The sequence below is a fragment of the Perca flavescens genome, chromosome 10, assembly GCF_004354835.1.
Source record: "Perca flavescens isolate YP-PL-M2 chromosome 10, PFLA_1.0, whole genome shotgun sequence".
Lineage (NCBI taxonomy): Eukaryota > Metazoa > Chordata > Actinopteri > Perciformes > Percidae > Perca > Perca flavescens.
Genome location: NC_041340.1, coordinates 18,795,900 through 18,808,965, shown reverse-complemented (window position 1 = coordinate 18,808,965; position 13,066 = coordinate 18,795,900). Strand labels below are relative to the sequence as shown.

At 41.7% G+C, this 13,066-nt stretch overlaps 1 protein-coding gene across 1 annotated transcript in view; it reads right to left on the bottom strand.

The window, feature by feature from the left end:
* Window positions 1-13,066, bottom strand: part of dock2 (dedicator of cytokinesis 2) — a 101,008-nt gene that overhangs the window by 70,777 nt on the left and 17,165 nt on the right. Inside the window, exons 21-24 of the mRNA XM_028588898.1 lie at window positions 12,137-12,271; window positions 5,706-5,814; window positions 5,038-5,108; window positions 2,551-2,657 (exon numbers count right to left, since the gene is read on the bottom strand). Of these exons, the coding sequence (XP_028444699.1) occupies window positions 2,551-2,657; window positions 5,038-5,108; window positions 5,706-5,814; window positions 12,137-12,271 (422 nt within the window). The remainder of the gene's footprint in view (window positions 1-2,550; window positions 2,658-5,037; window positions 5,109-5,705; window positions 5,815-12,136; window positions 12,272-13,066) is intronic.

Sequence of the window (13,066 nt, the reverse complement as noted above, 5' to 3'; positions counted from 1 at the left end):
CCCCCTCCATCATTTAACTTCTTCCACACTGTCAGTGGTTTGACATTCCTCCCAGGAGAGCGAGCTTGGCAGGCCTGCTCAGTCAGACAGTCAGACAGACAGACCGGTAGGGTTATTAAATATGTATTGCAGAGCAGTGATAGGACACCGGGGGCCATTAGCCATGATAAATATATAATCTGGCTCTGCTGCATATTTCAGCTTCCTGGACGATTGGCACCCCAGTATACAAGCCTTCTGATTAGCATCACAATACTAAAATGCATCTCAATTAGACCGAGTGTCAGCTCTCATTTGGTGGGGCAAGGATCGAGATGGAATGGACCAATGTATAAAAGAACAAATAAATAAATAAATAAATAAGCACTGTGCCAGAGGATGGGAGAGAGGGGGGCTGGGTGTCCCTGACCAAAAGCATGCAGGTTTGCTGATAAATTGTGTGTGAGCAGGCCTTAAACTTTAATCACTCCTGGTCTGTTTAATAGCAAAACAAGGCCAGTCTCTCTTTCTCTCACACACTCTCATTTTTTCACTTTCTCCAAGAGGTTTTGTTTTGTCTCAGCACCACCATTCTCTCCTCTCTCCTCTCTCCTTATCCAGCTCAGATCTCTTGTTCCTTCTTTTTCTAACCAGCGTTTGTCTCTTCCCCACTCCTCCGTTCCCCGTCCCACCTTCACCAATCATTATGTCATCCCTCTTTCCTCTCTTCCCAGTCTACATTTTTTTATTTGCCCAAAGATTATTCCCTTCTCTTTCTGTTTCCCTCCTGCCTCCCTTCTACTTTCCATCCTTTCCTTCTCCGATTGTTTGTATCTTCTTGGTCTCTCTGCTACCTCTGCCTGACTATCGCTATCATTTTTGCATCTAAAGGTTTTGGAGACTTCAGGAGAGACTTCCACCATTTAAAAAATGACAAACACTCAAAATGATTCTTGGCATGAATTTAAAACATGCTGGGCTGTGACTAGAGATAAAAGTATTTTCCAAATCTTTTCAAAACGGTTGCATGACAGTCATCTGCTTTTCCATATTGACTGATAATTCAGGAGACTTAGTCTGCCAAAATTGATAAGTAGCATTTTGGCACGAGGCCCTACATTCATTTGCTCTTTATCCTGATACTTTCCTGGTGACAGAGTGTGGCTCTGAGTGTCTTGACAGCTAGCCAGAGGGCCGAGCCTGTCGTCGCAGCCCTTGGGGAATCAATCATCTGAGCCAGGATCAATACCAAAATACCGTATCCTGGACCGGCCACTGACTTGGCTGGCAGCATCTGACTGATGAGCAGCCCCACTGCTACACTGGGCAAAAACAACATTCAAGGCAGTGCACACACCCATTTAGCATGCACCACTGAACAAACACTGAAATGCACAAATATACTCACACCCAGATACAGTGTCATCAGTCACTCTGAAACAAATACATACAAATGTATTTGCTCTCTGTGTGCATAAATGTATTCTCATACACAACTTGCAATGTCCATGATGTGACGGAATCTGTCTAGCACAGCCCAGCATGTATCCCATCTCAGTCTGACTTGGACGATGACTCAGACCGATTTTTGTCTGAAACCAAATTTGGTCTTCTGCAATCATTCACAGCCTACTTCCAATTCTTCAGTTTGAACTCTAGAGCTCCGATTACGGACCCCTTATCGACAACATTAGCACACTCTATCCATCACCGTGTGGTCCTCTGCAGGGGAAACCACCACTTATCAGCCCACCTCAAGCAAATTAGACAGACATAATAGGGCTGAACAGAGGTAGGGGGTGGACTCAGACTGGTGTGGAGTGTGTGATCATTGCTGTGTACTGCACTTCAAGGGTACGAAACAGACTAGATCATGTGTCCCTGGCAATTAGGCCAAATCTAGTGAAAATCACTGAAAGGTAGAGTAGGCATGGTGTGAAAAGTGACACAATAATGGTATTATAACTGCAGCGTTCTGAAAACACTTCCTGTCTTATCTGCCATCAGGTGATATTACTTCTAATCCTTTGGCAGACCGCAAGTATCACCTGTGACATTAATATGGATAACACTTATCTTTCTCTATATTCACCACCAACACCTACTGAGGCGTGAACAGTGTACTCAATTTCTGCTTGCAATAAGGTCCATGGACGTTTTCAGTCTGGGCGGACAGAGAATGTCAACACCACAAGGACAAAAGAGAACCATCAGAAACTGCCTATGACTACAAACATAAGTTAAGGTTGATGTTATTTTAGCCTTATGACTGTTTTTATTCTCAGCCAGAGTGACTTGACTTTATCTTTAGCAGTACATTAATTGGTGCCACTTCTGCTGATTGTTATAAGATAGTATCTGACCGGGCTCCATTGCACTGATTGTAATGTCGGTGCAGGTGAACATAGTAGCACTGCAATTGTGTGTCACAGCGTCAACGTCAAATAACCATATTGTTTTCTTTAACTCGACAGAAAAGATCTCTGGAAGTGTTTTTTCCCCCACAACTGTTAAGTCTGCTATTTGTTAGCAGGTAAGTGCTGAGTTCTGTAACAGGAACAAATTACACACCTTGTTTCTGGAAGAGTAGGCTGCTGACGATTTCAGTCATGGAGGCCACTTTCTGTTTCTGGAGTTTCTCAGGGGGGATGCAGGAATAAAAGTCATGCAGCAACTCACTAAAGAAAGAAAGCAGTAGGCGGTGGAATCAGTAATCATCAAGATCATTATACGGGGAAGAGCAACAGGTTTGTTTTTTGAAAATGAGCACTATACATTTTAATAATTTCTGTGGGGAATAATTTATGTTAACATCATTACTGTGATTGAATGTAAAAATTGCTGCTTCAAATGCAACCAATTACATGATGCATTTCTAGTTTGAAATGTGCTACTGTTAACCCCCGTTCCCCGCCCCCCTTAACACACACTCCCAAAGTGAATGGAGGTAACAGCAGAAGAAGCTCTGGCTGTCTGGGAGAACATTTTATTTATTATACATACAGCATTGTGTAAATGCTGCAATGTAACGCTACCCGACACAGCTGGGACCACCTAAAATTTTTATCTGCACTTAGTAAGGAAGCATAAAGAGTAAGTGACGCTAGCAAAGCTAGCTAGCTAAAGTTATCAATCTGCCTCTGTACCAAAACTCTCCCGAAATCTCTTCACCCCTCAGCCAAAGGGATTTAGCGAATATTGACTATACATATTAGTTAGTTGTGTATATTGTATGTTTCAGTTGTCTTGGTCTTTTCTCGGTCTCAATGCACTCTGTTCTTAGTAATGACTTGGTCTCGGTTTAAGTGATCTTGACTACAATACCACTGATTAATATTCCCGCCATGTAATTGATTCAAAGATCAAAAACCTGGTCATAAAATATGCAACCACTAAAAGCAAAGTGTAGCATAGATGTGAGCAAAGCTGTGTCTGCTGCATTAAAACAAATAAGCCAAAGCCTAAACACGCTTTAATGAAGACACAGGTTTGAGTCATCCTCCACCCCAAATTCACTTTATTCAATAATTAAACAGGCTGGTTGCAAGCTCTGATGCCACTTAGAAAGATTGAATGCTCAGAACATGGCAAACCCTCCGTCTCTATGTATTGGTCTGTCTCTCACTTTGTCTCTGTCTCCTTAAATTATGCTGCACAGGTTGCAGAAGCACTTTCAGTAATGGTATAAAAGAATGAAATGCACCACCTCTGCTGCCAAACACAAAGAAAAGGTTTGTATTACATTTAATGTGCAGGAGCTGTCTTGAGGACACGCTGGGGCACAGTTCACACTTATCAGGCCCACTGATCATATGAGCTGAATTTAATTAAAAACCCAAAATGTCAGCCTATTCCCACATGGACATACAAAGGACACCTAGAGCAAACAAAACACAGGCATAGCTAACAATGTCTGCGCTTGCACCACTCGGTGGATCACACTACAATACGAGAGGCAGGAATGGGACTACACAGAAGCTGAGACAAAGCTTTGATGTCCACCTTATGTGCGGTGATTGTAATTCACATGGCTTGCTTTTGGAAACTCTGCCTGAGGCAATTCTGATCAGGAATGCAATGGGGACCTTACTTTCAAGTTTAGATGGCTTGGGTATATTTGTGCGTGTATGAAGAAGTGCAGAAGACAGACAATAGCGGTGAGTGAATGTGTGTTGAAGAGAGGGAAAGAGAAAATGAATAACATAAAGCGAGAATATGTGTGCTGGATTTTAGCCCCTCATCACCTTTCTACCTGTGTATGTGTGTATTTGCTGGTGTGTGTCTGTGTGGCAGGTGTTAAAGGTAGCACCTCTGTGACACTGTGTTGACATTGAGTCACTCCAGGGACTGAGCTAGCAGATGTGGATAATCCACAAACACACAAAAGCACACACGGGTCACAGAAAGGTGAAAAGAGAAATGATGAAGATGAGTGTGTTTGAAATTGAACCTGGCCAGTCAAGAAAACAAATTCCTTTCGATAATGTAACAAGGTCAAATAACAGAGGACAAATAAAGTGCCTGAAATTTCCTGGTTGAAAAAAAAAAAGGTGTTCCAACTGGTGAAGTATATACACTGAGGTCATTTCCTGGACTAAACTGCATATTCTGCGTTTGATTCGGGGTCAAAGTGAGGTTAAACAAGCCATTCCAAGTCGTTTTGCTCTTCAGGAGGCTGAGAATAAACCTGAGAGAAGAGGTTCAAATGAGTTCTGTTTGATGGTTTCACTGAAATTGTCAATTCACTCAGGGGCACATGGAGGAGGCACAGCAGAGCAGGTGTGTTTGAGTGTGTGTCCTTGTGTATATGTCAGTTTGATGAGATTTTTATCACCTGATAAAAAAGGTACGGCTGCTCAACCAGGATGGAATGTGTGGGGGACAGAAGAACAGGGGTCACTGAACAAAGCCAAGAGGAAAACTTTAGCTGAACTGAAAGCTCCAATATATTCTCTCTGTAAGGTGTGTGTGTGTGTGTGTGTGTGTGTGTGTGTGTGTGTGTGTGTGTGTGTGTGTGTGTGTGTGTTGGTGAGTCTGTGTGTCTAAAGGAAAGCTTACCTGAGGAGTTTGGCATCAAACACTTTCTCAACATCATGCAGGACTGTTGGCAGGTACTTCAGAGCAGCAACCTGATGAGACACACACACACACACACACACACACACACACACACACACACACACACACACAAGACACAAGTAAGTGTCTTGCAATCCTGTGGAAGCTGTTGGTGAATAGAAGGTGACTTGGTCATCAAACTCTGATCACAAGTGTGAGAAAATATCTGCTGTTGTTTCACAGGGCCACTTGTGTGTCTGCCTAACTTTCTTTGACTCGATCTGTGTTTATGTCTGCCTTGGTGTAAGTAGTTAGAATGAGAGGAAGACATTAAGCAGCAGAATAGTGGCAGTGGTGGCCTAAAGGTTGGAGATGCGAGCTTGTGACCGGGAGGTCACCGGTTCAATCCCCAGACCAGATAAAATCTGGGTGGGGAAAGTGAAAGAGTTGTCCCTCCCTCATTACCACCGCTGAGGTGCCCTATTTTTTTTTTTTTTTTTTTTTTTTTTTATAAATAAAGTAGTCAGAATCAGGTTGAGAGATCACATTAGAGAGGTTGGAGCATGAGGAGGAGCAGGAAGATGAGACAGGTATATGTAAAAAATTAAATTAAAACAAATTTAAAAAGTATGGTGTGCAGAGTGAACACGCCGTTCACGGCTCATTACCCTAAGCAGCAGAGTGGTGGTGTAGTCTGTTCTCATCAGGCTGTTGATGGACTCAAAGAGCCTCCTCAGCGAATCTTCAAACTCTGCCTGCTCCTTCCCCTCGTACAGCCTAGAATGGCAGGAGGAAATTAATAGAAATGCAACAGAGGAAAAAGGTAGAAAGACATGACATGAGATTCAGAAAACATGACGTGACATGATTAGAAAGATGGAGGGAAGGATTGAGGAAGGAATTGAAAGAAGAGAGAATAGAATGGGTGGGAGGTGTGAATAATCAGTAAGGGTGGAGCATGGAGAGAGAAGACAGTGTCAAAACAAGGATGGACAATTCATTCAGGGTTTAGTTCACAGTATCTCTTATACTTGCTTCCTTGCTTTGCTTGTTCCCTTTTTATCATCTGTCACCGCCATCACTTGAGCCAGGGGTGAGTTCATGACATGATTTTTATATCTAGTCAATGTGTCAAAGTGCATAACCCAAAGGATTATCGTGCAAAATAAGCCAAGTCCTACATGCATAAGCATACACTTATGGAAGATCTGCTTCTAATAAACAGGTCAGGTTAGCAGTCTTTAAGCCAAGCCTCACATCCACACATTTCATAAAGAAACCTTGTTTTGTACTGACTCATCCCTGTTGTGCTTCAACTACTTTGTTATACATTTTTTTTCTAAGAAAATGTAGTAGAATAATACATTATAATGACATATGATAATTTGGTGTATAATAACTCACATCTTTCCTTGGAAATCTATAACAAACCTACCTTGTATTATCCCCTTGACAGAGTTTATTCCCGGCTTTAAGGCGTTCTGTTGTTTCTAAAAACAACCAGTGACTCCTCTAGGACATAAATTATTCTGCAGTTCTATAGTTGTTTTTCATCCCAGTTTAAATTGATTCCAAGTTAGTAATGATAATGTTTTCTAACTTATCTTCAATTGAGCCAGTGCTTTCTCTGCGCTAACTCAGAGTAATCTAGCAACAAGTGAAATTAAACCTAGATCCTTGTGTTTCTATGGAAATGGGGCATCAACTGAATTAGCTGCAGTTCCTCACTTCTTCTTTCAATAATATGGTTGAAAATTAATTTAACATGAAGGTGCTATATTGCACTTTAACCTTCAAGTCACTATTTAAATTTTATTAATGAAGCTGTAAGACCATGACAACAAAAGTGTCTTAAACTGCCTACATTACAGTAGGTAATGATAGAGATACCCAGTACACACTTGTAATTCAATGCACTATATTCTATTATAGGGATGCAGCAAACTAATGCAGTATTATGTTGCCAGGGTAAAACTAAACATTACAGACTGCAGTGATTATAACAATCCTCCTCTGACTTAACAAAAAGAACTGGGTTATCTGTGTTGCTGCAACACCCACACATTCCTCTACCATCCCTTCAGTCTAACTTCCTCCACCCCAAGCAAACTTCTCTCTCATCCATCTCTCCGCCCCTTTCCTTCCCCTCGTCTCCTCACTGTCTCTGTGTGATTCAGTGGAGCTGTGCAGTTGTTAATTACAATAGAAGTTATAAGTGCTGGAGGGAAGGATTATCATGTGGCACACTGTGAATTTAGCATGTGGTGGGAGGGATTTCGGGTAACACATGGAGGTATTATCACAGGGCTCTTTGCAGAGTACAGTTATGATTATAGACGCATTGTCCTGCTTAATCCAGTGTCCCTGTCTGTGCATGAGAGTGTGTGTGTGTGTGTGTGTGTGTGTGTAAGCCATGGGCTGTTGTTACAACTTCTACACACACACATGCACTCAATACCCACACATGAGCACAACAAAACATATACGTCATACTAGCTCAGTAAACTAATTCTGGAGACAGATGGAGAGAAGAGAGAGAGGGATGAAGGGCAGTAAATCAACAGGGGGGAGGGAAATGAGTGAGGGACACTGAGGAAAAGTCTGAAGAACAGAGGGAGTGGGAGGGAAAGTAGAGAAGTGCACTGCATGTAGTTGTTGATCAGAGGAGGAAAAAGAAAAAAAGAGAACAAGGCAAACATGTCCCCTGTGAATTATGAAATCCCTGTCTAATCAAATCATTCGCAAATGTCCCCTTGTTCTGATTTATAATTGCAGTTCCTCACTGGAACAATCAGTAAAAATGTTCAATGGAGCAATAAAGTAGTGAGATACAAGGTTTCCTCAGGTTTGGTCAGATTTGAAATGCAGATATTTTGCGTGACACATTTCGAGTGAATACATTGTGTAGTGACCAACATTGCTCTGATGCATCAAAAAGTATAATACAAATGACATTGCTCCTCTAAGGCTGATCAGTGAAACTTTTAAAAATGCAAGAATGGTGCAATGAGTCACACAATTACCCTGAGTATTGTCAAATCCTATTCGTGTTTAAGAGTTTATTCATGCAGACAATGGAACAAACATTGTAGACCCCTTAGGGCAATCAGTATAACTCATCAATATAGTGTTTGCTCAGTAAAGCTTGGGATTTCTGTATCAAATGGATGGAATAGAGTAAACAGTCTGCCTCACTGTGATAGCAGCTCTTCATGTCATGAACGTTATGTTATTATTAACTATTTGTCAATATTTAGGATATGCTGTCATTATCATTATTATTATTATTATTATTATTATTAGATATTATTTCTTCCTATCACAAGATAACAGTTAGAAAGCCTTTGTGATAACTAAGAAAGATTACATAATCATAATGTAAGATCTCATTGGAAACGGAAGTAATAATAAGATCCTTCATCACATTAATGAGATAAGAAGTTTATATTAAAAAAATATTTTTATGTGACAAGATGAATGCAATGTGCTTCCATAGAAGAAAGTGTGAAAAAAATGAAAAGTGAAGTAATGAAGGAAGGAGAAGAGGTGAGATTTAAAGATGAGGGGAGGGATGGAAAGAAAGAGGACGAGGTGAGACAGAGGAGAAATACAGAACATAGCAGGTGCTTCGGGGAAGGAAAAAGAAACAAATACATCTGATGAACCAGACTACAGGGAAGTAATGTGAAAGCTACAGAGCGTGAAGGACAGAAAGAAGGTGAAGGAAAGAGCAAGATGTGGTACAGCAAACATCACACGTTCCTAATAGACTTTGCATGAACATGAAGCCAGTTTGACAAGCTAATAGATCTTCAGTGCCGCCTATTTAACTATTAAAGACTGCTGGTCTTGATGGTGATGATGATGGAGCCGTACAGATGCAGCGGCTCCCTTGAATACCTGATTCTCTGATGGCATGCCAGGCCTTATAGGAGGAGAAATTTGCTGTGAAAACTTTAGATGCAGAGCAAGTTGAAGTTGTCGGCTGCAGGTACTTGGGGGATGACAGATAGAGGAGGAGAGAAAGAGAGTGAGATTTATCGCTTCAGAGATACCCAAGGGAGGCTGGCGACTAGAACTCACTCAATCCAGGAGCAGTAGAGCTACACACACACACACACACACACACTTAGAAGTATGCTGAAATGTATGTGTGGTAGGGGTGTGCCAAAAAAATCGATTCACAGAAGAATCTAGATTCTCATTTGCAACGATTCAGAATCGATCTGAAATGTCCAAGAATCGATTTAATAAATAAATAAAATCAGCTGGCTGTTCCCTCCATTTTTGTAACTAGCCTATACGGGACGTCCGGACGTCACCACGCAGCCGGTTTTTGAACGTGAGCGGCAAATCACTAAAACAAAGAGGAAGCAAATATAGATGAGAGGGAGATCCAACCAGCCCCGTCTTCACTTAAAGCTAAAGTTTGGCGTCATTTCGGTTTTTACCGAATGCCTGGAAGCACTGCGCTGGACATGACACACACAGTGTGCAAGCTTTGCAAAACGAAGACCGAGTACTTCGGCAGCACAACAAATGCGCGGGCTCATATTACTAGGCATCACCCGGAGCTCAGCGACACGGAGCAGAGTCAGCCGCCAGCTGCAGACCAACGCACACTGCAGTGCTTCACGAAACTTCCTGCCAACTCCGAGAGGGCAAAAAAAATAACTCGTCTATCGCCTGCTTCATCGCATATTACAGTTCTGTAATTCTGATCCTGAGTAAGATTCGGTACTTCAATCTGTGACCCCGCAAGGGAAGCAGTTGGAGTCCGCTGTTTACAGTGTATTTGTTTGTCATGTCACATGACTGTTTCGATGTGACTCCACAAGGAGATGCATGGATTCAGTCCGCTGTCAGCTGCAGTGTAACATTTGTTTTGTCATGTCACGGGACTGCAAACTGTGACCCGAAAGGGGAAGCATGTTTGCAGTCCGCTGTTTACAGTGTATATGTTTTGTCTTGTCGTTTTCATGCAGTTTCATTAAACCTTTTGCTTAACTTTCAATTCGACCCCAGCCTCCCCCCCTTCCTCCAGAAATCAGAACGAACACGTCTTTTAGAGATTTCTTAACAAGGCTGACTATCATCTTTTCTTACATGGCGAGCCTGCTTCATGTGTCTCTTCATCATCCACTTCTCCGTTTTATTTGCTGTCATAGGCGAACAGCGGCCGCACTTAATGCACTCAACAAAGCCGACACATATGTTGTCTCTTCCCACAACTTGTTTAAAATAGTTCCATACCTCCGACTTTCCTCCAAACTTGCTTAAAGGTAATTCTCCTGTTTTTCTTTTTTTCTTTACATCCTCAAGCTCCATGTTGCACTTAAGCTCCACAATACAGCCCGCAGCCCCGGTGTGATGCGTGCGAGAGGAGGAGACTCCGCACAAGACACATGTTGCATTTTGTAACTGTAGTCCAACTTGTGTAACTTTTTGGACACATTTGTTACTTTGGCCTAAATATAGCCTATATAGATAGCCTACTAGTTCTGATTATGGCATAGCTTTCTCCCCACCCAATTAGGCTAAAGTAATGATTAAAAAAAAAACACAAATGCTTGATCAAGTGCCCGGCCCGGCCCGGCCCGGCCCGAGGAATAGTGGCGGAAAATAACGGCCTGGCCCGGCTCGGGCAGAGAACCTAAACTCTAAGATATAGTGACAGCACAGCGAAGCAATCTCACTCCTGCACATGTTGATCAGCTTCTTTTCCTGCAAAAGAACCTGAATGTTGCATCTGCAAATGGACAGTAACCTTGGACACAGTTCATGTCGTTTTTTTCACGATTTGTTGAAAATCATATAATCAGTTGCACAGTTTACAGTTTTATTGTTGCAAGAGACACTGTCATGAACATTTCAGAGACAGGTAGGGGTACTATTTTTCATTTTGAAAGAAGCACTTTATTTTCATAACTTGTTATTCTTTAAGTTACTGAGTCTGACTGAGAAATATAGATTTTTTTTGTCTTCACCGGTTGTGTTACATGATATTTGTGGTAAACTGCAACTTTCCTGGTAAATGCATCTATTTTCATCCATTTTGTATTATGAAGAAGCACTTTATTTTTGTTCCAACTTATTTTATAGCTAGCTACTAATGAGTAGCAATTGAGAACCAGACAATGTTTTTGATAAAAGGCACTTCCTTGAGAATTGAACATAAAATGTGAAAAACTTTAATGTCTCAGTTTGGCATTCTGTATAGCAAAGCAGATGAGAGTAGATCATGATCAGAAACCCGATTAGAAATCATTATGGATAAAATCGAATCGTTTTGAATCGAAAATCTTTTTGAATCGAAAATCGATTTTTAATTGAATCGTGGCCTCAAGAATCGGAATCGAATTGAATCGTGAGATGGTAAAAGATTCCCACCCCTAATGTGTGGGCTATTATACGTGCATGCTCATAAACACACACACACACACACACACACACACACATTCGTCCACAAAAATGCATCCATCCAGTGTGTGCAGGATCCACACAAATGTGCACACACTGAATAAACAAACAAACACCACATTGATAAACAAACACATACATTTCGACAAACAAAGCCCAGGATGCCCTCTAGAAAATTAAAAAGACAGACCTCATTGACCACACACACACGCGCACGCGCACACACACACACACACACACACATACACACAGGTACTCAAGTAACCCATAGGCAAGACACATAACGCTGTATATCATATTTCTGATCTGTCAGCATCAATTCTTGCACTGCAGTTATAAATGGTGTTTACATTTATCGTATGGTGCTGCTCTCGGCTCAGCACAGTGGGTGTCATAAGTCTCTCCTGCAGGAACTTTGTGTGTCTGGTGTTTTGTTGGCTACCCATTCAGAAGCCCTGCCCTGTCATTAGCTCTCATTTGGACGCTGCACTTCATCATCAGTGCTTATTAGCAGCGTTAGTGCTTTAATCAGCAGCCTTTTCTCACAGAGCTGTCAAAAACGATTACTCCTGCAGTGTCACTGGCCTCTGTGTGTGTTCAAGGATATCTATTTGCATCATTGTAGGTCCAAAAAGAAATTAGTAGTCATTATCATAATGATCAGTCCACAAACACTCACTGGGAGTAGAGCATGCGTGAGCGGACGATGAACTTGAAGATGTACTCGAGGGCTTTAAGGGTTCGGAGGATGGGCTCACACTGTTCACCTCTGCTGGACACATCCAGATATCTCTTCAACACCGACATCAGCTTTCTGAGAGAGAATGATATGAGAAAGAGATGAGAAAGAAAGAGGGTTGGGGGAAGAAACAGAATCCAGGCAGAAAGAAAAGAAAAAGGAAAAGAAAATCAAAATCATTCAGACAGAATTGTCATTTCCTTTCTGACGCTCCACAAGTTGAAGAATTAATCACCAACTCTATTTTTCACTTCCATAGAGCAGAAAGACAGAGTGCAACAGAGTGAGAGTTACAGAACGAAGGGAGGACGTGGAGGTGGAAAAATGGCAAAATAGTATTTCACACCTCAACAGATGTACCGTTCACACAGCTCACACACAGTTTTATTTGCCCTCAGATGCATGGTGAAAAGAAATCATTCTCCAACACATGCGCACCCCACAGCCGTCTTTAGACACAGACATATTCCGGTGTGTCAAAGCAGTTGTGGTTGTGGGTGGCACATAGTTCAGTACAAGTTTATGACCTACCAGTATTTCTCTGCCCAAAATTTCAACTGTATAATCTCTGTGGCATTCAATACTAGCATATTCATAACACACACAAAAAACAATACTGTAGGCCTAAAGAGAGTGGAGACTTTTGGCTTTGTGATGGCTCTATTTCCAGGAAATGGCAGCAGGGGATCACCCACCTAACTGGTTTAAAACTACCCAATCCTCTTAAACAATAAAAGTCCCCTTAAAAATGAACTCTAGTCTGGCCTCACTGCTGTCAGGGTGGCCTTGAAATTATTACCAACATTATAACCACTTCCCAGGTTTTGTTTTGGTGCATGGCTTAAAGGCAAGCACAGGAGGATTTATTCT